This window comes from Anguilla anguilla, chromosome 14 (assembly GCF_013347855.1).
Source record: "Anguilla anguilla isolate fAngAng1 chromosome 14, fAngAng1.pri, whole genome shotgun sequence".
Lineage (NCBI taxonomy): Eukaryota > Metazoa > Chordata > Actinopteri > Anguilliformes > Anguillidae > Anguilla > Anguilla anguilla.
The window spans coordinates 40,176,184-40,200,847 of NC_049214.1; the positions used below are offsets into that span (position 1 = coordinate 40,176,184).

The following is a 24,664-nucleotide window of genomic DNA, read 5'->3' on the forward strand; positions in this document are numbered from 1 at the left end:
TTAAACCTGCAGGCACTGCGGCCCTCTGGGACTGGAGTTAAACCTGCAGGCACTGCGGCCCTCTGGGACTGGAGTTAAACCTGCAGACACTGCAGTCCACCAGGACTGGAGTTTAACACCCCTGCCCTACATAGTGCATTCCAGCACTTCCCCAACCACCGATATAGTGGCCCCTGCCTTCTTTTACTGCCACCTGCAAGTGTTCCTGTGTAACCAGAACAGGTCTGCACAAAAGCAAGACCCTTTGTACTTATGAGCTTCCATTTTGTGATGGAATAGAGAGCAGGGAATTATGGTAGGCTGTTGTAATCACAGCCAGTTTGCATCAGAAAGCTGGCAGCTGGCAAAGCCTTTTTTATTTTATTGTGGAATCCGAAGCAAATGCAACCATTGAATTCATAAATTCAGCGATTTAGGGATTCTGTGAATTTCTGTGAACTTCTAGAGTCTGCTACTATGAGCGAGAACTGCATTTCCCAGCGCTCTCTCTCTGATGACTTGTACATGCTTTCATGACCTTTTTTTTCACATCCAAACTGGAAAAATACAGAGGAGGAATAAAATGAGCTCCTTTGAGCTGCAGTCAGGATACTATTGGTGACTCGGGGCAAGGAGGCCTGCGTGTATTTAGGGTTACGTTTTGGGTTGGGGTTGCAGTCAGAACGTGGGGAGCGGCACTGAGCTGTTTCATGCGCAGATAGTTCATATACCATCATATAACCCCCTGGAGTTCCCACCGTTCATATACTCTCCTTTCTTAATGTCAACCAAAACAAAAATTATCTTAATTTTGTTTTGTTTTGTTGTGTTAAATTTTGGCAGCCATTTGAATAGTTCAGTACTGATCCACATAATTGTTTGGTGACCCTGTGGTTGAATATTTGAAAAGTGAAATACTAGCCTATACAGATCCTGATGCTCAGAAGTTATTAGGCTGAGTGTCTTGCTTGCTCCCTTATAGGGCGGTTTCCTGTACTGGCTGGTGCTAACTGCAGGTTTATTGCTGTGGACAACACGCTTCCAGTGAGGATGTTTGCTGCATGTGGATGGGGCGGGAACTGAGTTTTGCCTGTCCAATGAAATGCTGTTTCCTGTGTTGGCAGGAGTGGGCGGGGCTGGCGGCGACGTGCAGTGGTGCTTCTCGCAGGTGAAGGGGGCCATTGATGACGATGTGGCCGAAGGTAAGAACCCGCGGGCGGGGGCGCGCGCGCGCTGGTGGTGGTGGAAACAGGGGATGCAGGAACACATTCACACAAAAGCCTTGTGTTACAGTGTTAATAAAGACAGGCTTTTATTGTGAAGGGCTCAATTTGGACCCAGCCTTAGCTGGAGGCCTCTGGAAGCCGATGGAGACTATAAACCTGAGCTGTGGCCTTTATTCTGGATCCATGCAGTACAGTTTTGACAAAAAAAACTCCCACTTATGTGTGGAGAAGTGAGAAGCGGTTCCTTACAGTCCTGCAGGGTGGTGTGTAGTGTGTAGAACGCAGCGCGTTGTGTAGTGCGTAGAACGCAGCGCGTTGTGTAGTGCGTAGAACACAGGGTGGTATGTAGTGTGTAGAATGCAGGGTGGTATGTAGTGTGTAGAACACAGGGTGGTGTGTGGTGTGTAGAATGCTGCGCGGTGTGTAGAATGCAGGATGGTGTGTAGATCGCAGGGTGGTGTGTAGAGAGCAGGGTGGTATGTAGTGTGTAGATCGCAGGGTGGTGTGTAGAGAGCAGGGTGGTATGTAGTGTGTAGAATGCAGGGTGGTGTGTAGAACGCAGCTCGGTGTGTAGAATGCAGGGTGGTGTGTAGAATGCAGGGCGGTGTTTAGAACGCAGCATGGTGTGTAGAACGCAGTGCAGTGTGTAGCGTGTAGAACGCAGGGTGGTGTGTAGAACGCAGTGCGGTGTGTAGTGTGTAGAACGCAGGGTGGTGTGTAGAACGCAGTGCGGTGTGTAGCGTGTAGAACGCAATGCGGTGTGTAGCGTGTAGAACGCAGGGCAGTGTGTAGAACGCAGTGCGGTGTGTAGCGTGTAGAACGCAGGGTGGTGTGAAGAACGCAGGGTGGTGTGTAGAACGCAGGGTGGTGTGTAGAACGCAGGGCAGCGTGTAGCGTATAGAACGCAGGGTGGTGTGTAGAACGCAGGGCAGTGTGTAGAACGCAGGGTTGTGTGTAGAACGCAATGCGGTGTGTAGTGTGTAGAACACAGGGCTGTGTGTAGAACGCAGGGTGGTTTGTAGAACGCAGGGCAGCGTGTAGAACGCAGGGTGGTGTGTAGAATGCATCGCGGTGTGTAGTGTGTAGAACACAGGGCGGTGTGTAGTGACCTTCTCCCCACACACTGACCCCTCTCTTGTTCAGCCCCTCGGGTGGATGCCAGCAGCACTTAACTTGTTTTATTGTGTGTGTGTGTCTGCGTTTGTGTGCGTGTATATGTGTGTGTGTGTGTGTGTGCGCGCGTGTACGTACGCGTGTGTGACACAGCTGACATCATCTCTACTGTGGAGTTCAGCCGTTCGGGGGAGCTGCTAGCCACAGGGGATAAGGGCGGCAGAGTCGTCATCTTCCAGCAGGTCCCAGAGGTGAGAGGGTGTGACCTTTGACTCACGGATGTGAGAGGGCTTGACCTTTGACTCACAGAGGTGAGAGGGCGTGACCTTTGACTCACAGAGGTGAGAGGGCGTGACCTTTGACTCATCTCGGCAGTGCTGGAACAGGGACATGTCTCAACTTTTCTCTTTCTATTTTTAAAATAAAATTTAAGATTATATGGCATGGATGTACCTACCAGTCTAGGCTCTGCATTTAAGATATTTAATTTGTGAACTACTATTACATCTTAATTCAGTATTTATTTGCAATTTAATGTGAACTCCCTGGAGCATCCAGGACCCCAGTTTGGTAACACCTGGGCTAAACTGCCTAACACCTGGGCCAAACACCTGGGCTAAACTGCCAAACACCTGGGCTAAACAACCAAACACCTGGGCTAATCTGCCTAACACCTGGGCCAAACACCTGGGCTAAACAACCAAACACCTGGGCTAATCTGCCAAACACCTGGGCTAAACTGCCAAACACCTGGGCTAAACTGCCAAACACCTGGGCTAAACACCCAAACACCTGGGCTAAACACCCAAACACCTGGGCTAAACACCTGGGCTACACACCCAAACACCTGGGCTAAACAACCAAACATCTGGGCTAAACACCCAAACACCTGGGCTAAACACCTGGGCTAAACACCCAAACACCTGGGCTAAACACCCAAACACCTGGGCTAAACACCTGGGCTACACACCCAAACACCTGGGCTACACACCCAAACACCTGGGCTAAACAACCAAACATCTGGGCTAAACACCCAAACATCTGGGCTAAACACCCAAACACCTGGGCTACACACCCAAACACCTGGGCTAAACAACCAAACATCTGGGCTAAACACCTGGGCTACACACCCAAACACCTGGGCTAAACACCCAAACACCTGGGCTACACACCCAAACACCTGGGCTAAACACCCAAACACCTGGGCTAAACACCCAAACACCTGGGCTACACACCCAAACACCTGGGCTACACACCCAAACACCTGGGCTAAACACCCAAACACCTGGGCTAAACACCCAAACACCTGGGCTAAACACCCAAACACCTGGGCTACACACCCAAACACCTGGGCTACACACCCAAACACCTGGGCTAAACACCCAAACACCTGGGCTACACACCCAAACACCTGGGCTAAACACCCAAACACCTGGGCTAAACACCCAAACACCTGGGCTACACACCCAAACACCTGGGCTACACACCCAAACACCTGGGCTACACACCCAAACACCTGGGCTACACACCCAAACACCTGGGCTAAACACCCAAACACCTGGGCTACACACCCAAACACCTGGGCTAAACACCCAAACACCTGGGCTAAACACCCAAACACCTGGGCTAAACACCCAAACACCTGGGCTAAACACCCAAACACCTGGGCTACACACCCAAACACCTGGGCTACACACCCAAACACCTGGGCTAAACACCCAAACACCTGGGCTACACACCCAAACACCTGGGCTAAACACCCAAACACCTGGGCTAAACACCCAAACACCTGGGCTAAACACCCAAACACCTGGGCTAAACAACCAAACATCTGGGCTAAACACCCAAACACCTGGGCTAAACAACCAAACATCTGGGCTAGCAGCACAGCCAATTTAACCTCTTAGCGCATTGCCCCTAGTGGTGGGCACGCCCGCGTGCCTAAATTACTAAACTCAAACATTCGGTGCTACTGCAACCAAAGTGTGAGATGAAAACAGAAACGCGTTGTTTCCGTTTCATTAGTAGACGATACATGACAACTATGCCGAAAACGGAGTTTCGCAGCCCCACCATTGTCGCTCCCGTCGTTCATTTAACACACACCCCCTCCCTGCAGTCTCATCTAAAAAACACCCCCCACCCTTGACATAATGGACAATATTGTCTATCTTGGCATTCATAAAAATATTCTTTCACCACTAAAAAATCGTATTCCGTCATAGCAACAAAATAAACCCGACAATAGCCCTAAGATATGCCTATACAGCAGTGAAAACGCTGCTCACTGAATAACGAAATAAACGAGAAAAAGTTTTTAAAAATGATACCATGTCATTCTACAGTCAATATCTGGGACTAAATATTGAATAAATATAAAACCTTACTGTTGGTTTTACGTGTAGAGATGTCCCTTTTGAGACTGCGTGGTCATATATTGTCTTGGACAATCCGTTTGGGAAATATAGGCGCATCTGTGACGCCTGGGTATCTTCCAAAATAGCTGTGCGTAACACCACACCTGTTGTTTACGGCGTCGTCGCCCTTTTTAGTACAGTCTGACTAGATTTACAATTCATTTATTCGGTAGGCGAGAGTATAAGCTTTCTAACGATGTATAACATGTCTAATTCTGCTTTCGGAATAGCGTTTTATAGGTCAGCGTAACCTAAAATATTCTTAGCATAGCATTCACTTACGCAATCACACTCTGTTAGCAGACAAATACGATGCACCTAACGAAACATGTTCAAGGATATTTCGTAATTTCTTGGAAAATACTATTATTATTGAGGACTTCTGAACATAGCTAAGCCATATGTTTGCTGATAGACCTAGCTGACATCGTTTTCTGGAGCAAAACAGAAGCGAATAGAACAATATAATTGATACTGTCTCTCTGTCTCTATCTACTGAACATAGAGGAGATTTCACCATTGCTATGTAAGTATTATCGTTCAAAATATTTCGGTTATATACGTTCTTTTTGAAATTGAGTATTTTTAAATAGGTTAGTGGTGTTATATAATGTAAATATTTCACACTGTAATGTAAGCGTTAGACGGAAGTGTAATAGTTTTTGTGAAGCATGCAACAGTGATGACGTCAGAGCTGGAACATTGCCAAAACGTGGTGGACGGGTGAAAATTGTTTTCATGTTGTCTCATCCCCATACAATAAAACATACGAGAGTACAGAGTATAGAAATACACACGAGTTAATTATTACACATTTAGGTACTGTACCGCATTGTGTGACAATGTTTTTGCATTATTTTTTTAATCTGATAGCAATGTTTCATCTTAAACCCTCATAAGGGGCTCATTTATATGCTTTATAATGGACAAAAAACATTTTATTCAATTTTGGAGAGATTTTGGATATGTTTCTGGACACCTAGCTATTTTAGACCACTGTACTGACTGAAAGCTTGTAATTCCCATTTGAAAATTATGCAACAGTGATTTTCTTGAGTCAAAACAGTTGATTTGTAGTGAAATACATGGATATGTTATGATTTACAGCAATGCATAATTTAGACATTTTGGATAGATTTGGAGATGCTGGGTACACTGCTTAGTTTTTGCTTCATACATCTATAGTAGTTCTACATATCCACCCTTAGATTTTATGAACTTGTGGTCAAGAAGTTTTTGACCTAGCACATGTATAGTTTAACCTCCTGCATATATTCAATCTCACAATATTTCATTGCGAACTTAAAAAGTGCAAATTTATTTTGGATTTTTTGTCAAAACAATTGCATTTGTGGCACTTTATTTCTTCCAAAATTATGAATATAAACTAATCTGTGTTAGTATTGTAAATTGTACAAATGTCTTGCTTCATTTAAGCCATTTTTCAAGTCTCTGTGGTGTTCACGTCTGGAGTTATAAAGCTTTAAATAGGGTACCCCCTAAATGGGCAAGGATTGGCAAAATTTGGCTTGTTCCTTAAGAGGTTAAAGCAGCTTGAATTTAAGTGAAATAAGGACATAATCTGCATTTAAAAATTGTGTTACCTGTAATGACCTGTGACTGAAACCAACGCAAACATCGCTGCCTGCCTCTCCTCCCGCAGAGTAAGAGTCAGCCTCAGTGCCGGAGCGAGTACAACGTCTACAGCACCTTCCAGAGCCACGAGCCCGAGTTTGACTACCTGAAGAGCTTGGAGATCGAGGAGAAAATCAACAAGATCCGATGGCTGCCCCAGAAGAACGCCGCACATTTCCTGTTGTCCACAAACGGTCAGTACTGTACACTTCCTGCTCTACATAAATGCCAATACTGCATTACATTTCCATTGCATTTATTTAGCAGATGCTTTTATCCAATGTGACGTACAAAAGTGCATATCAAGGTCATTGGAACAACTACAAAACACAGGTTTGATAAGGTACAATACTCATTTTGTACAGTTATTCATAGCCAAGAACACAGCCCAGTTCACACAGTGAATATTCTTCTGACCTAACCTATGCTAACTAGGGAGAAGTACAAGCTACAACATTAGGACGATAATACGAAGTGCAATAAGTGCTGGAACGGAGGTACATGTAAAATGAGTGGCATGAAAGAGGGGAATTTAAGTGAAATGATACAGAGTGGTGGCAGTTATTCCAGGTATAGTCTGAAGAGATGCGTCTTCAGACCACAATGGAAGATGGGCAGTAACTGAGTGGTTTGTAGAGGGGCAGGGAGTTTGTTCCACCACTGGGGAGCTAGGGTGGAGAAGCTCCTGGATGGGAGGAGGTGCAAGGTGCCCTGCTGCTGCAGAGCAGATTGGTCGTGCAGGCATGTAGAATTTAATCATGTCCAGCTTCTGCACTGCTGCAATGCTGCACACTTCTTGCTCCACATAAAAGCCAGTACTGCACACTTCCTGCTTTACATAAACACCAATACTGCTCTCTTCCTGCTCAACATAAACACCAGGACTGCTCACTTCCTGATCTACATGAACACCAGGACTGCTCACTTCCTGCTCTACATAAACACCAGGACTGCTCACTTCCTGCTCTACATAAACACCAGTACAGCTCACTTCCTGCGCTACATAAACACCAGTACTGGTCACTTCCTGCTCTACATAAACACCAGGACTGCTCACTTCCTGCTCTTCATAAACGCCAGTACAGCTCACTTCCTGCTGTATATAAAAGCCGACACTGCTCACTTCCCACTCCACATAAACACCAGTACTGCACACATCCTTTAGCACTCTGCTCTTATGCTGCTCACAATCCGCTCTTATGCTGCTCAAACTCTGCTCTTACGCTGCTCTCACACTGCTCTTACGCTGCTCACACTCTGCTCTTACGCTGCTCACACTCTGCTCTTACACTGCTCACGCTCAGCTCTTACGTGGCTCACGCTCCAATACTTTCACTTTGTTGTCTTTAAGCCATTTTGTTACAACTTTGGAGGTATGCTTAGGATCATTGTCCTGCTGGAAGACCCAGTTGCGACCAAGTTTTAGCGTTCTATCTGATGTCTTGAGGTGTTGCTTCAGTATTTCTAGATAATCCTCCTTCCTCATGATGCCATCTATTTTCTGAAGTGCACCAGTCCCTTTTCCAGCAAAACACCCCCACAACATGATGCTGCCACCCCCATGCTTAATGGTTGGGATGGTGTTCTTCGAACTAGACAGTTCCTGCAGAAATTGTGAAGTGTGGTTGCCGCCAATGCAAAGTCGAAATTTACTCTGGTACATTCTGCCTTGGTGAGGCAGTTTATGCGATAGGCAGAGGTGAGGCAGTTTGACAGGATGGCCTCTATATATAATGTGAACGTAGAAAAAGATATTTGAATTTCCCTTACCGAACCAGTTGGATATCCAAAATTGTTTTGGTCTTGAGGTCCATCATTGTGTAGCTACTGAACTTGAAAAAGGTGGTAGCTGGGGTGTTGCTAGGTGGTCGCTATGGAGTTCTAGGTGGTTGTTAGGGTGTTGTATGCGGTTGCTAGGGTGTTCTAGGAGGTTGCTAGGGTGTTGCTAGGTGGTTACTATGGAGTTATAGCAGTTGCTAGGGTGTTAATAGGTTGTTGCTATGGTGTTCTATGAGGTTGCTAGGTTGTTGCTATGATCTAGTTGGTTTCTAGGGTGTTGCTGGGTGGTTGCTGGTTACCGTGTCCAATGAGACGACCCATAATTCTCTATGACAAATGGTTCAGAAGTTATGAAATATAAAACATCAGCCAATCAGGAATGAGGGCGAGTTTAACCTACACCAATGGACAAAGGACTCTACCAAGTTCAATGAGGCGTCCTGCAACACTCGACGACAAGCGGTTCAAAAGTTATGAAATATTAAAGATCAGCCAACCATGTAAGAGGGTGGGGCTAATCTTCACAAGTGAACAAAGGACTCTCTACCAAGTCATCCCATCATCTATACCATGATGCATCCCACAACTCTCTATGACAAGCAGTTCAAAAGCTATGAAATAATAAAAATTGGCAATTTAAATGAATGGCGGAATGTTCACCCTTGTGATGTCACAATGCTCTGTCTTCAGCTGCTAGAGGGCATTGTGATGTCACGAGGGTCAACATTCCACCATTAATTCTCTATGGGGCAAAATTGCCCATTTTTCAAAAACCGTGCACCAAAACTTTCCACAAAGTAATAGCACACCATTCCTGATGAAGCCGCTCGATTTGACATATTGCACGTACATGTGGTGCGAAAACTCTGGGAGGAGTAGCGGTCCAAAAAATGGGTGGAATAAAGAATAATAATAATATGTGATATAGTAAGCCGCGTTTCCCCAGGAACTAGGAACCTTTTGAGGAACTGAGTGCGTTTCCACCGCAGGAACCAGGGTCTAAATAAGTTTTTCTAAGTTTTGGGGACTTTATTTTACCCCCAAAAAAGTCCCTGCTCGGGGGGTAGTACTTTCCAAAAGTACCGGAACTTTTGGGGTGGGGCGCAAGCGCTGAATATTTTTGATTGGTCGACTACTCACAGTATTTTATTTCAACCGCCATTTTTAAAAATCTGCGGCCGCAAACCGATTTATTTTCATAATAACTTGAATTCAAACCTGTATGTTATGCGGCGCAGTAGCCTACTTTTGGTTATAGCCTGCCTACGTCTTGGAACAGATGAGAAATTAAGATTGAAGTAACTTTCAAGGAAAGAAAACGGTGGCTGTACCACTGCAATATTGATTTAAATTTTCACGCAAGTCCGAGTTTTTATTCTATTTATTCTTGTCATTTTGCGATTAGCCTATACTGGAAATGACGGTAAGAGTCGAATTAATCAATTCAACAGCAAATTGTTTACGACGTGTGCATGTTTTCTGCTGTTGTTACCAGTTATTTGTAGAATGTGAATGCATTCTGTCGCCTCGGATGTCAAGACATGAAAGTGAATGTTCGCATAAAAACATAATGAATGTGTTTGAGAGGATATATAAAACAGTTACAATCTGTATAGTGGCCAGTTATATTGTGTTTGTTCCATAACAACGGTCCAAGTCGAACTACCAACGAGTTCTGCTTGACAACGGTAAAATAATATGCCCAAACGGCCGGGGAAGAATATTTCAATTTCAGGTGATTAAATCAATAAAAATCAATAAATATTTAAGTAACCACATATAGTCGTTGTATAAGTGGAGTAAACCCCTCTGGCTGTCCCAGTTATTGGAAAATAATGTAGAAGAAATCATAGGACAGATGGACCGACGACGGCGTCACTTTTACATACGTCGGTGGACTAATTTCCCTAATCTTCGCGGGTCTTTAGACCGTGGTGGAAACGCAGACAACAATGGGCTGAAGGAACCTTTTAGTTCCTTGAAAAGTAGTTCCTGGTACTTTGGGTGGAAACGCGGCTGTAGTGTGATTGCCAAAGGCAACCACTCTAATTAAAAGCCTCACCCTTTTCCCTCCATAAATAGGCCTGATCATTATGGCGAAATAGTTAAATTTTTGTTTCATCTGACCTCCTGACCTTTTTGTTTGGTCTGAACTCCTCCAAAAGGCTAGGTCTTCGTCCTGGTGGTCACCTGCAAACTTTGTTCTGGCTTTTATGCTGGTCTTGGAGTAGGGGCTTCTTCCTTGCGCGACAGCCTTTCAGGCCATGGTGATGTAGGATTCTCTTAATGGTGGATGAAAATAATTTGGTGCCTGATGCCTCCAACTCCTTCACTAGTTCCTTTGTTGTTGTCTTGGGGTTCAGTTGAACCTTTCGGACCAAAGTATGTTCAGCCCAGGGAGATAATTTTTGCCTACTTCTTGAATGATGCAATGTCTGTGTGGTCCCAAGATTTTTGTATTTGCAGACAATTGTTTGTACAGATGCTCATGGTACCTTTAGTTGTTTGGAAATGGCTGCTAAGAAGGAACCGGACTTGTGGAGGTCCAGAATTTTTTTTGGCTGCACCGCAACAGCGGGGCCAGCCCTACAAACGCGAATGTCTGTGGCGTCGGCCAGTAGTCCAGCCATATACTAAGTTTTAGGGGAGGATCGGTGAAGCAATGGAAGACAGTGCCAGAGTGCATGCTACTAAAATTTTGTTAATAAATGCTTTTTGAGAGGCTGAATAATTACTTTTCTTTGGCATGGATCCATTTGAAGACAATGTCGGGTGAGTTCGTTTAGTCTTTGAATCCGTCATTATGCTGAGAAATAGCTAAACCATTTTTATTGCTAGTATTTCAGTTTCTCTGCAAACGCGCGAAAACACGTCATATGGCTGTGTGGGTATCTAGGATCACTCACCCTCTGTTATAATAAGGTGTAACGGTCTCAGTTTTAATTAGCAGTTCAGAGTACTCTTGGAAAGTACCCAAGCTTGTCCTCTTGAATTGGATTTGGTCGGTTGAGGGCAAAATCCTGATGGTGCCGGTGTCTCCGCCTCGTCACGGAGTGCTGCCTCCATTTGATTGGCCGCTTGCAGTCTGCAGCTCCTGTGCACGCAGTGCAGTGCTCTGTGCAGTGACTGCGCAGCTCAGCTGGCTAACAGCAGCTAGCAGCTCCCACTCTCCTTCAAGTGTCTTCCAATATGAAAAATAAGCTATGAACAGTCCAGTCAAACCTTGTGGAGCTATAATGGGAGGTGTGTCCTTTTCTGTGATTGGGAGACGTGTTTCTGTTCTCTGCTTGGCAGATAAGACTATAAAGTTGTGGAAGATCAGTGAACGAGACAAGAGGCCTGAGGGGTACAACCTTAAAGAGGAGGACGGGCGCTACAGGGACCCCTCGACCGTCACGACGCTAAGGGTGCAGTGTTTTTTTACCATTCCACTTACCGCTAATATCAAATATCATCGGTATATTTCATTTCAAACACTGGTATCTGTGTGAAGGCACTATTGAGACACCTCCTCGGTCACAAAACAGACATAATTTGGCCATGTTATTGTTGTCATCATTATTCTGAATCCTTCGCACAGTACTGATCTCTGCTGGTGTTTATGCACGTCTTCCTCATCACGATGGGTTTGAATTGACCCAGTTGACAACATACTGCTAATTATTGCTTATTGTTAAGGTGCAGTCAATGTACAACAGTGCAAGGATGTCAAAAACAGAGGGTCAGACAGCCGTAGTAGCGGTTACCATGTGACCCGTAGCCACGCCCCTTGCCTGCAGGTGCCTGTGTTCAGACCCATGGATCTGATGGTGGAGGCCAGCCCCAGGCGCGTGTTCGCCAACGCACACACCTACCACATCAACTCCATCTCCGTCAACAGCGACCACGAGACCTACCTGTCCACCGACGACCTGCGTGTCAACCTCTGGCACCTGGAGATCACCGACCGCAGCTTCAGTATCCCGTGGGGGTGGGGGGGGGGGGGGGTTGAGAGGAGAGAAAGCGAGATGGAGAGGGAGGGGGAGAGAGAAATAGATGGAAAGAGAGAAAGAGGGGAGGAAGGAGATGCACTGCATGCACTTAAAGTGCAGTGTTAAAGCACAGTGTTAAAACTCAATGTTAAAACTCAGTGTTAAAGCTCAGTGTTGAAGAGCTGTGTTAAAGGTCAGATGAAACGCTCATGAGAAGTTGTGGAAGAGGGATAAAAATGTCTTTCGGTTGTGAGACAACCTCCCCCGCCCCCGAACTGCTCAGCGGGCAGTGTGCGCGTGTGCCTGTGAGCGAGTGTTTGACCCTTGACCCCAGGCCTCTCCCAGACATCGTGGACATTAAGCCTGTCAACATGGAGGAGCTGACGGAGGTGATCACGGCGGCGGAGTTCCACCCAAACCACTGCAACACCTTCGTCTACAGCAGCAGCAAGGGCTCCATCCGGCTGTGCGACATGCGGGCCTCCGCACTCTGCGACAAGCACTCCAAACGTGAGCACCTGCTTCTCCTGCCCCCTGCCTGCTGGGAGGACTGAGCGCACCACCACTGATCCCAGTTCAGTTCCCCAGGTTTCCCTCAAGGCTCCCAGGCTCTGAAAAATAACAATAGCAAAGGTACTTTAAAGTCTTTGAGAGCTTTTGGTGAGAAATTGGTTACAGTCCTCCAGGAAAGCCTCAGCTCTTGAAAGTGCTTGAATTGGTGGCATATGCTAGCCTGGGGACCATCCACAATTTCAGCAGATTATACCGTATGGTTTTTCATAGATCTAGGTTTCTGTGAAACAGAAACGTGATTGGGCACATTCCGGTCAGGTGACTCTGGTTCTCTGGCTGTGACTGGCTAGTGTTGGAGGAGCCGGAGGACCCCAGCAGCCGCTCCTTCTTCTCGGAGATCATCTCGTCCATCTCAGACGTGAAGTTCAGCCACAGCGGCCGGCACCTGATGACGCGCGACTACCTGTCCATCAAGATCTGGGACCTCAACATGGAGAACAGGCCCGTGGAGACCTACCAGGTGAGGTCCTTGTGGTCACCATGGAGACTGCACACTTCCAGCTCGTTTTTTGTGTGCATCGAGTCCTGGTCGAGAGGTCATAGTTCAGCTTTAAGATAAATGCTCTGGGAACGCGTTTGATTTTAATATTCCTTATACACCTGCCGCCACAGCGTGGGTTGGTCGGTTGTGAGGGACAGTTTCATCCCATCACCAACAGGGGGAGCTCTTTGATAGCAAGAATCTGCTGATAAAAATGATAAGTTACATTATGATGGTTATTTTTTACTGTGGTGATATGTGGAGGTTGCCTAGTTTGGTTTAAGATAACTGATTTTGGTTGGAATTACATTTTTGCCGCTTCATGGGTTTGCATGCGCTGAGTATTTTAGAAAGAAACACTTGCCCTGTCTGTATTATCACACGCATTTACTTGCGTCTATGTGCTTATGTTTCACATGAGCATCTAATCGGGCTGGACATTTTATAATTACAATCACCTATTTCGAGAAAGATGCTTCTTTCCCTTTTCGAAACTGGGTGTATTTTTCACATAGCCCATTGTTACTTTGAATAAAATAAGTTTTGTTTTTCTGCTTTAAATTAAGGATTTTTTCTTTCAATATGGTGGCGTGAGTAGAAACCCAGCCTAAGGCTTGGAAGGTCAGCTGAATTCAGAATGTAGTCATCAGATTTTCTCTAGAAAAGTCCAACACGGTGTCACTCAAAGGTATCCTTTATGAGCACCAGGTCCATTTTACATTAAAGGGTGGCATGTGCCATGCACAGCAAAACAAATGGACTCTTCTGACAAAGACTGGCATCTGCTCAGCTTGTCTAAGCCCACCCAGCCCTGTTTATACCCATGATGAAGATCGTGTGTGAGTAACTGTATGTTCAGTGCTGATCTGGGGTCAGTTCCATGCAGGTGTAGAGTGCGTGTGTGCGTGCGTGTGTTTGCGTGTGTGTGCGTGCATGAGTGTGAGTCTGTGCATGTATACAGTGAGCTCCATAATGTTTAGGACAAAGACACACTTTTCTTACATTTCTATACATTTTCATTTCACTCTGTAGAAACACTTTTTATATGTAGTCCTCCCATTTGAGGGCACCATAATGTTTGGGACAAATGGCTTCATAGGTGTTTCTGGTTAGTCAGGTGTGTTCTATTCCTTTGTGCAGGTATAAGAGAGCTTTCAGTATCTAGTCTTGATTTTAGGCATTTGGTTGCCTTTGGAGTCTGTTATTGGTGTTTGTCAACATGCGGACCAGAGTTCTGCCAGTGAAAGTCAAGGAAGCCATTATCTGGCTGAGAAATAAGAAAAAAACTAGAGCCCGACCAATGCCAGATTTTTGGGTCCGATGCCGATCCCGATTTTGGAGAGTCCTAGCCCACCGATTACCGATGTTTTGACTGATATTTTGTCAAAAAGTGCAAAATTTTCAAGTCAATTTGAAAAACTTATATTTTATTAAAGTTTCTATATTTAAGAACATTTAACTTATAAGCAAACAAATAAAAATAAACACACAAAGAACTTTTTAGATAAAAAAGTAAAAGATATTAAATTATATATATATATATTAACACCATCTTTAAGTGTGTGAAATCAAAATAACTCCATACCTTGCTTTTACTCCTTTATTTTCCAGCCATCTATAAAAAATTAATTTAAAAAAAATCACTTTTCCAGTTTCAAACATGTATTTTTATGAATATTATTATTATTGTTGCTGTTGTTATTATTAATTTGTTATTATTATTTCTTAGTATCTATTCTCAGTACATTAATTATATTTTCTTATTTTATTCCTACTACATGATCTCAAAGAGTAAAGCTATCTAGCGAGCTTACCTGTCCATAAGAATTAGGCGGTGAAAAAACTACAATGCGCTCTGACGCGTGACTAGATGACACACTCGCTCGCAATAACGCATTAGCTATTGACACAGCCTCATTATTTCTTATTATATAGTCTCAGTAAGTTAAATGAATTATATTTTCTTATTTTATTTCTACTACATGATCTCAAAGAGTAAGAATTATCTAGCGGAGCTAAAGAGTCAATCAAGTGTAACGTTAGATGAAATTAAATTGACTGGATGAAATACGTGAAAAAAACTACAATGCGCTTTCGTGCAGGTTACCCGCGCTAACTGTTGGTTGATTCACTTCTCCAACAGCAATCCTTCTCTCATGTTATCACGACAAAGCTAGATAACATGGCTTAAAATGATCCATGATAGAAGTGTTTTATCTGCGTTTTTACTGTCTGGTTAGCTTGCTACGATGACGCGTGACTAGATGACACACTCGCTTGCAATTACGCGTTGGCTATTTACACAGCATCATATAGTAGCTAATATCATTATCTCAGATAAGAAAACAACAAAAAACAAAAACAAATGTGTGACACATTCAATCACCATTTTATTTTGGCTGGTTATTTATTTGAGAATACAGAGATGTCCTCTGGAAATGTAGATCCTACGCTGCTTATGTGCTCACTGCCACTTCATAAAGGCTATCCAGCCAGCTATCTTGCTAAAGTGAACCAAATATGTTAGCTAGCTCACTCGCTTGATAATGAGGATTGATAAACATAGTGGTCGTATAAACGCATTTAATTAAAAACTTTCACTAAATATACATACCTTTATTGCGGCAATCGAATCTGCCCATACAAGTCTTGCAGTGGAGAATATTGGATGAGGCACGAGTGACAAACGTCTTATTAGAGAAGTAGCGCGTCAGCTGCTGCAGTTCACACTTGTATTAGAGCTCCCTCTACTGGATAATTCTAGTAAATAGCAATTACTACGTTCGAACAGACAAGTACACATAAATAATCATTGTTTTTTTGTTTATTATACTTATTAAAAAATCGGGGAACATCGGCGGCATAACTGCCGATCCCGATGTCGTCAAAAAAGTCAAATAATGGCCGATATATCGGCCACACCGATATATCGGTCGGGCTCTAAAAAAAACTGTCAGAGATGTAGGCCAAACTTTAGGCTTACTGACATCAACTGGAATGTCATTAAGAAGAAAGAGAGCTTGGGTGAATTCAGGAATCGCAAAGGGTCTGGTAAGCTAAGAAAGACCTTTACTGTTGATGACCAAAGAATTCTCACAGTAATGAAGAAAAACCCCCAAAGACCCGATAAACAGATCAGAAACACTCTTCAGGAGGCAGGCGTGGGTGTGCCCGTGATGACTTTACACATAGAACTACAGAGACTACACTGCAAGATGAAAACCACTAGTTAGCCACAAGAACAGGATGTCCAGGTTACAGTCTGATAAGAAGTACCTAAATGAGCCTGCAGAGTACTGGAAAAAGGTCTTGTGGACAGATGGGGCCAATTTTCACGTGTATCAGCGTGATGGCAAGAGCAAAGTGTGGCCAAAATGGGATGGGATGTTAAGGTTTGGGCTTGCATGGCTGCCACAGGTACTGGCTCACTTGTCTTCATTGGTGGTGTAACTGCTGACAGCAGCAGCAGAATTGTGAAGTGTACAGAATCATATCTGCTGAAGTTCAAGCAAATGCCTCCAAACTTATTGGACGGCGTTGTTGTATGTCGCTCTGGATAAGAGCGTCTGCCAAATGCCTGTAATGTAATGTAATGTAATCCTATAGCAAGACAATGATGCCTAACGTACTGCTAATGTAACAAAGGAGTTTTTCATATGCTGAAGAGAAAACTTTAAGGTATGTAACCCCTGAAACAAGCTGGAGCTGAAGATGGCTGCAGTACAGGCCAGGCAGAGCATCACCAGAGAGGATACTCAGCACCTGGTGATGTCTATGGGTCACAGACTTCAAGCAGTCTTTGTATGCAAATGATGTGCAACAAAATAGTAAACATGATTACTTTCATTTACGTTGCATTAATATGTCCCAAACATTATGGTTCCCTGAAATGGGGGTGTGGGGAGGGGGGGGGGGGGTGTGTTTAGAAAGTGCTTTCATTTCTACATGGTGAAACCAAAGTTTATAAAACTACTTTTAAATAAAAGCTGTGCGCGCACTTGAACCACATGTTAATTGTTTGATTACAAATGTGTGTGTGGTGTGTTCACTGTGCTCAGCGCTGATCTGGGGTCAGTTCGGTGCAGGTGTGTGGTGTGTTCACTGTGCTCAGCGCTGATCTGGGGTCAGTTCGGTGCAGGTGTGTGGTGTGTTCACTGTGCTCAGCGCTGATCTGGGGTCAGTTCTGTGCATGTGTGTGGTGTGTTCACTGTGCTCAGCGCTGATCTGGGGTCAGTTGTGTGCTGGTGTGTGGTGTGTTCATTGTGCTCAGCGGTGATCTGGGGTCATCTGCACTTACAGGTTCACGAGTACCTGAGGAGCAAGCTGTGCTCCCTGTATGAGAACGACTGCATCTTCGACAAGTTTGAGTGCTGCTGGAATGGGAACGACAGGTGAGAGTGTCCCTCAGCTGCCGTGGTGCAGAAACACTGGCAAGTCTTTACCTGAGCGGCTGGTGAGTCTTTACCTGAGCGGCTGGCGAGTCTTTACCTGAGCGGCTGGTGAGTCTTTACCTGAGCAGCTGGGGAGTCTTTACCTGAGCAGCTGGTGAGTCTTTACCTGAGCGGCTGGTGAGTCTTTACCTGAGCGGCTGGTGAGTCTTTACCTGAGCGGCTGGCGAGTCTTTACCTGAGCGGCTGGCGAGTCTTTACCTGACCGGCTGGCGAGTCTTTACCTGGGCGGCTGGCGAGTCTTTACCTGAGCGGCTGGTGAGTCTTTACCTGAGCGGCTGGCGAGTCTTTACCTGAGCGGCTGGTGAGTCTTTACCTGAGCGGCTGGCAAGTCTTTACCTGAGCGGCTGGTGAGTCTTTACCTGAGCGGCTGGCAAGTCTTTACCTGAGTGGCTGGTGAGTCTTTACCTGAGCGGCTGGCGAGTCTTTACCTGAGCGGCTGGTGAGTCTTTACCTGACCGGCTGGCGAGTCTTCACCTGAGCATTTAAGAATGCCGCTCAAGCCCCCGGAACACAGCTGGTGTGTAAGTACCCCCACAGTTCTAAAGCAGAGCAGAGCAGAATCAGGGTTAGCGCAGGGTAGCCATGTTGTTTATTGGTCGGTGAGATTTCCAAGCAGACATCAGCAGACCGTTTGCAATAAAAATGTTAAAATAATATTCTGTAATTAGTGCACAAATCCACACTTTCTCTTATCTGGAGTGACTTCCTGCTCGGCCTGCGCTGAGAGCCTGCGGTGGCTTAGAGAGGCAGATAAGCCCCGCCCCCCTGTCTGGGGCTGGCGCAGTGCGGGGTGAAAGGTTGTTATCAGGCATGTGCCTTATCGGCTGTGCGACAGAGCGAGCGTGACGCGGATGAGTACGTGCCTCCGGTCTCTCTGCTGGCGGCCGGACCTTGTTCCCTCTTGGAGGATGAGAGCTAGAGCACGCCCTGTACGGCGCTAACGCTTGCAGTGAGAGAGAGAGGCACGCCCTGTACGGCGCTAACGCATGCAGTGAGAGAGAGGCACGCCCTGTACGGCGCTAACGCTTGCAGTGAGAGAGAGAGGCACGCCCTGTACAGTGCTAACGCTTGCAGTGAGAGAGAGGCACGCCCTGTACGGCGCTAACGCTTGCAGTGAGAGAGAGGCACGCCCTGTACGGCGCTAACGCTTGCAGTGAGAGAGAGGCACGCCCTGTACGGCGCTAACGCTTGCAGTGAGAGAGAGAGGCACGCCCTGTACGGCGCTAACGCTTGCAGTGAGAGAGAGGCACGCCCTGTACGGCGCTAACGCTTGCAGTGAGAGAGAGGCACGCCCTGTACGGCGCTAACGCTTGCAGTGAGAGAGAGACACGCCCTGTACGGCACTAACGCTTGCAGTGAGAGAGAGACACGCCCTGTACGGCGCTAACGCTTGCAGTGAGAGAGAGAGGCACGCCCTGTACGGCGCTAACGCTTGCATTGAGAGAGAGGCACGCCCTGTGCAGCGCTAATGCTTGCAGTGAGAGAGAGACACGCCCTGTACGGCGCTAACGCATGCACAAGCAGTCCAGGTTTTCTTAGAAACGCAGCGTGCAGTGCAGTGAGTTTAACCAAGCTGAAAAACCTCCTTTCTCCATTTTATTGTCATTTTGTTTTTTTATGTTGAAAGTTGTCATCTGGCTCTGCGTACTGTCAGAATTTCATAGCTCAAGAGCTAATAAAGTTTGTTCAAAACCGCAGATGATGAAACTGTAATGCTCTTTGGTAAATGGTCAATAGAAGCAGATTTTTTTTTTTTTGCTGTTCCATTTTCTGGAGCGTTGCTAGCGACACGGTAGCATTCGCGGTCCTCTTCTTCCTTCCCCTGACGGTGTCTCTGTCTGCCCCTCCACCGCAGCGTGGTCCTGACCGGCTCCTACAACAACTTCTTCCGGATGTTTGAGCGGGGCCAGCGGCGGGACGTGACCCTGGAGGCGTCCCGCGAGGGCAGCCGGCCGCGCTCGCTGCTCAGGCCGCGCAAGGTGTGCGCTGGCGGAAAGCGCCGGAAGGACGAGATCAGCGTGGACAGCCTGGACTTCAGCAAGAAGATCCTGCACACCGCCTGGCACCCCAGCGACAACATCATCGCCGTGGCCACCACCAACAACCTCTACATATTCCAGGACAAGCCCAACTAGAGCCTGGAGAGCACCGATCTGCGTCCTACACCCGCCCCCCTCTTTACCCCGCCCCCTCATGACTCCTCCCCCGGGTCTCAGCCCCTCCCTCTGAAGAGCGGAGGGAGACGGGCGCGCTCCCTGGGTCTCAGCCCCTCCCTCTGAAGAGCGGAGGGAGACGGGTGCGCTCCCTGGGTCGTCCGCCAGACCGCCTGCGCAGCACCTTTTCGAGAAGTGAAACGCAACGCGGCAAGAGTCGCTCAGAAGCATCCCACTTCCTCTGAGTGGGGCCATCCTGACCTTTTTTAAAAAAAAAACGAGTTTGTATGTACACATTTTGTTTTGCGGTCAAATTCAGTCATCGAAACGTTTTTATTTCGCCTCCACGATGGCACAGCCTTGGCCGGAGGCATTATGTTTTTGGGCTGTCCGTCCCTCCGTCTGTCCGTCCATCCGGCCGTCTGTCCCATCTGTCCATCCCATTCTCGTGAACGTGATATCTCAGGAACACCTTGAGGGAATTTCTTCAAATTTGGCACAAACGTCCACATGGAATCAAGGATGAACTGATTAGATTTTGGTGGTCAAAGGTCAAAGATCAAGGTCACTGTGACCTCACAAAAGACGTTTTTGCCTTGGCGGAGGCATACAACCGCGAGGCGGTATTACTAGTTTGTTTTTTTTTTTCCCTCCCCCGTTTTCTTTCCTCCTTACTGTCCAGTAAGTAACTCCACCCCCCTTCACAAAAACCCAAAGGCTTCCTTCTGAAGTTCTGGGCCATCCCACACACTCCTTTTTTTAGACTTTTTGTAAACCGTGTAGGAAAAATGTGGGATTTTGCTGCCAAGTTTGTTCACTCCTACGCAAAAAGAAAGAGAGAGACCCTGACCTCAGTTGGTGGGTTGGTCTGTATTTGTGAAGGCGTGGTCTAGGTGGAATGAACAGGTGAGGACTCACAGGTGAGGTGGACAAGCTTCCTACCTGCGGCTCCTGGACAGATGGACACTGGACGCCACTGGGTCGGTTTTAACGATGGTGAGTGTGGCGCGCGTACCCTTTACCGCCCCCAACTTCCTCTAAACGTCCTGTACATGAACGCCAAGCCGTCCATGCACCCCTCCCCTCCCCTGCCCTGCCCCTGCTGCCCTCGGAGCACTGGAGTGGAGGATCCCACACGTGTGTGACGTGTCACTCCCCCGCCCGGGACACGCCCCAATTCCCCCCCACCCTGGAGAGATCGGCCGGCTGCTCGTCTGTGTTGGGCTGAAGTCATTCTGCCCTTTCTTTTGAACTTTGTCCAGGGTTATAGAGAATAATGTCCACCAGGAAAGGGTCTAAGATGTTTATCGTATTTATAAATTGTAAAAATTTCTCTCCTTGGAATGGTTTCTTATTTTTGTTTTTAAAGAAAGTTTTCTTTCTTTCTCTCTCTTAACCTCAGAATGACATGTACGTGTTAGGGAATTAATGTGCAGAGTTTATTTTTGTATAATGGTGGAACAGGAGCAAGACACTGTAATTACCCATAGCCCTGTTCTACTGGAACAACAGTGAGAGACTTATTACCCACAGCACTGTTCTCCTGGAACAGGAGCGAGAGACTAATTACCCACAGCACTGTTCTCCTGGAACAGGAGCGAGAGACTAATTACCCACAGCACTGTTCTCCTGGAACAGGAGCGAGAGACTAATTACCCACAGCACTGTTCTCCTGGAACAGGAGCGAGAGACTTATTACCCACAGCACTGTTCTCCTGGAACAACAGTGAGAGACTAATTACCCACAGCACTGTTCTCCTGGAACAGGAGCGAGAGACTTATTACCCACAGCACTGTTCTCCTGGAACAGGAGCGAGAGACTAATTACCCCCAGCACTGTTCTCCTGGAACAGGAGCAAGAGACTAATTACCCACAGCACTGTTCTCCTGGAACAGGAGCGAGAGACAAATTACCCACAGCACTGTTCTCCTGGAACAGGAGCGAGAGACTTATTACCCACAGCACTGTTCTCCTGGAACAGGAGCGAGAGACAAATTACCCACAGCACTGTTCTCCTGGAACAGGAGCCGAGACTGTAATTACCAGTTACCATTATTGTTGGTTAATCATAATACAATCCACTGAAATTAGAGCCGATAGATTAGAGCCGGTTAGAGCAGATTGTCCTATGCAGTTACATTACGAAACCAGACAAAATGAAAGAAAGCTAAATAAGCTATGCTTCACCATTGCGTAGTTAAACCTAAAGACCTAAAGGGCAGCCCTGCTCTAGCTGTTGAATGATTCTACTAATTAGCAGCTCCACAAGCTGTCTAGCTGTTGAATGAGGTGTGCTTTATTAGGGTTGGAATGAAAACCTACAGGACGCTAGATCTCCAGGAACAGGGTTGGGCAGCCCTGCACTAGCTGTTGAATGAGGGGTGCTTTGTTAGGGTTGGAATCAAAACTTACAGGACGCTAGATCTCCAGGAACAGAGTTGGGCAGTCCTGATATAAGGCATTTGTGTGATATGCGTGTGGCATTAATGCAGTTAATTATTGAGGTTTGTAAAGGTGGCAGTGTCGCTCTGTTGTTGGAAAGGGTTAAAGGTTGCATGTGTGAGCTGCTCCATTTTAACGTGCTGGATGTAGGATTCGGCCAGATGCCCGTCTAAAAGCCCTCTGTGAGCACGTCATTACCACGTCCTCTGAAGTATTCATTTCCACACCTGTCACCTGAGCCCTTTGGAACAGCCAGATAAAAATCTGTGAGCTGGGGAGTGTGTGAGGCAGCACACGTAAGACTGGCCTCAGCTGTGCCAAGCTTCTGACTGGAACTCTGTGCAAAAGAGCACCATAGCTAACTTAGCAGTGTGAGGTAATGTTCTAAAATTAGGACAAATCCAGTCTTCATCTTTTTGCAGGAACATGTTTAAGATTGTTCCTCCACACACAGACAGCCACATACAACCTTTATTATGCTAGAGTGGTGTAAACTGTCTTTGAGTCTGGAGATAAAGGGAAAAAAGAAGGATTTATAATGTTTGTAGAGGCATGGAAAAGCCCAGTTCGGGAGCAGACGAGAGAGAGACCAGGGCTCACTGCTGTGTTCCTGTGGCATGACCACACTTCCTGCTCTTGACCATCCTCTTCACGTTCCTAACATTGAAAGTTCTCTCTGCTGTTGAAGCTGAAGTTATGCTTTGTGTCTTGAGAATGTTCCCTAGGGGGTGTGACCAATGAGAGTATGGGTGCACTTGTTTACCGACACGCCCCACCCCTGGCCACGGGACGGGAGGAGAACGGGAAGTGCATGGCATCGCTGCCGCATCAGAGGGCCCAGTTTAAATCGAGTGAAAATTCCGCCTAATTGGTGCACCCTATATTTGGCAGGACACACCTCCTCATGAATATTCATGAACTTAAATGCTACAGAGGATGGATGCTGTGAACATCTGACCATCCAGGTTCAAGAAAATTGGGGCACTTCTTTGCTGGTTGGGAGCTGAGCAGCCATAGGCTGCAAAGCTCTGTTGTATTTTCCCATCCATTTGTACTGGCTTTAATCTGCAGGAAATGTTTTCTCTCTCAGCCAGCCTTGCAGGCTGAGCTCTGATTCTGAGGAAACTGAAGAGCGGAGGTCTGGACCCTCGCACCCTCCTGACAGACAGAAAGGACGCAGGCGTGGTGAGTGCTAGACTCCTGCCACTGGCGTTCTGCACACTGCTGCGGCCCAGGGCCACTCCTGGTGCGTTCGGACGGACGGCGACTGGAGTATTAACAGGGACAGTCCTGGAGTGACTGACTGCTTCTGTCCAGGCCATCCTCCCCCCCCCCCCCCCCCCCCCCCAAAAAAAAGGGGTCCCAACAAGACTCCTGGTAGAATGCACTTTGTTTCTTTTTTGTGATAGGGGGGGGGGGGGGGGTTAAGCTGACTGTAACCTGCCTACCTTTGGTTTGCAGAAACAGAAAATTCTGATTCAGTGAGGATCAACAAAAAAACAATTACTATGCTGAACTACTGAATAATAATAAAACATTTTATAAAGTAACCCCGTCTGAGTTATGTTTTACTTACCTTTGCTTCAGTGTCTGGAACAGAGAATGTCTTTTGTAAATATTTACCCTGAACAGATCATGACTTGTTGATAAAAATACTGCCATTCACTGTGTTTGAGCTAATTATGTACGATCTTTGCGGCACATGAAATTATAACTTCATTAAGTACATGCAGCCCGCGGATTTGATATCAGTGTGGGTTGAAAAGAATTATTCATTGCATAATCCAGGGTTCTTTGTTAGCCAGTAAAGTGTGCTACCGTACTGGTTAGATCTACCCTGCTGACGTCACCCCAGCTATACGTTTATGGGAGCTCCCAGCGTAGATCTATGATCAGTTAAACCAAGCCTCTTGCTAATCTAGAGCATTGTGTGTCAAATGGCGAAAACTGATCCAGGGTCAGTGTTTCAAATGCAGAACGTGGACGCGGTTGCGCGCACGTTCCAGATCTGTATGCACAGTGTCTGCGCGTCTTATTGGCAGTCATACGCGAGCAACTCTGACAGGCGCTATGTCTACCGCTGGCTCCGCAAATAACAACGGAGATCCATCGCTGAACGGTAGGTACCATCGATTCAGATGGCCGTAGCTTGATGACATTTATGTACCTTTGTGGAATACTTTCCTGCTAACCTAAAAACAGATTTTTCGTGACTTTTGAAAAGGCATATTGAATAGAAAAACTGCCTTCATTTGAGTTGGAATTTCCTTTGGGTTTTTCATGGGCAGGGTATGGAGGCGGATCTAACACTTGAACGAAACTGTTTTCAGAGAATTGACAACCGTGCGCACCAATATAATACTCCGGTGTTCGGGGAGGTGGGCATAAGGGTGTGGGATTTCCAAATATCGTGTCATGATTGAAGGAACACCCAACCAATCAT

General features: G+C 46.4%; 2 protein-coding genes across 3 annotated transcripts in view; both read left to right on the forward strand.

The window, feature by feature from the left end:
- The window catches only part of LOC118212828 (serine/threonine-protein phosphatase 2A 55 kDa regulatory subunit B alpha isoform-like), a 28,015-nt gene extending 4,453 nt beyond the window's left edge, over positions 1-23,562 (forward strand). The window contains exons 2-11 of one of the 2 annotated variants that reach the window (XR_004762321.1): positions 1,104-1,181; positions 2,472-2,569; positions 6,399-6,564; positions 11,444-11,556; positions 11,929-12,106; positions 12,466-12,630; positions 12,984-13,153; positions 17,474-17,565; positions 19,481-20,774; positions 23,312-23,562. Coding sequence is in view for 1 of the 2 variants with exons in the window: in XM_035391209.1 (XP_035247100.1) it covers positions 1,104-1,181; positions 2,472-2,569; positions 6,399-6,564; positions 11,444-11,556; positions 11,929-12,106; positions 12,466-12,630; positions 12,984-13,153; positions 17,474-17,565; positions 19,481-19,760 (1,340 nt within the window). In the remaining variant the exon portion in view is untranslated. Of the gene's footprint in view, positions 1-1,103; positions 1,182-2,471; positions 2,570-6,398; positions 6,565-11,443; positions 11,557-11,928; positions 12,107-12,465; positions 12,631-12,983; positions 13,154-17,473; positions 17,566-19,480 lie in introns of both variants that reach the window. The other variant, XM_035391209.1, reaches the window with a different exon arrangement.
- A 621-nt stretch (positions 23,563-24,183) lies between these two features.
- LOC118212903 (BCL2/adenovirus E1B 19 kDa protein-interacting protein 3-like) overlaps positions 24,184-24,664 on the forward strand; it is a 34,527-nt gene continuing 34,046 nt past the window's right edge. Inside the window, exon 1 of the mRNA XM_035391381.1 lies at positions 24,184-24,340. Within this exon, the coding sequence (XP_035247272.1) occupies positions 24,292-24,340 (49 nt within the window). The 5' untranslated portion in view covers positions 24,184-24,291. The remainder of the gene's footprint in view (positions 24,341-24,664) is intronic.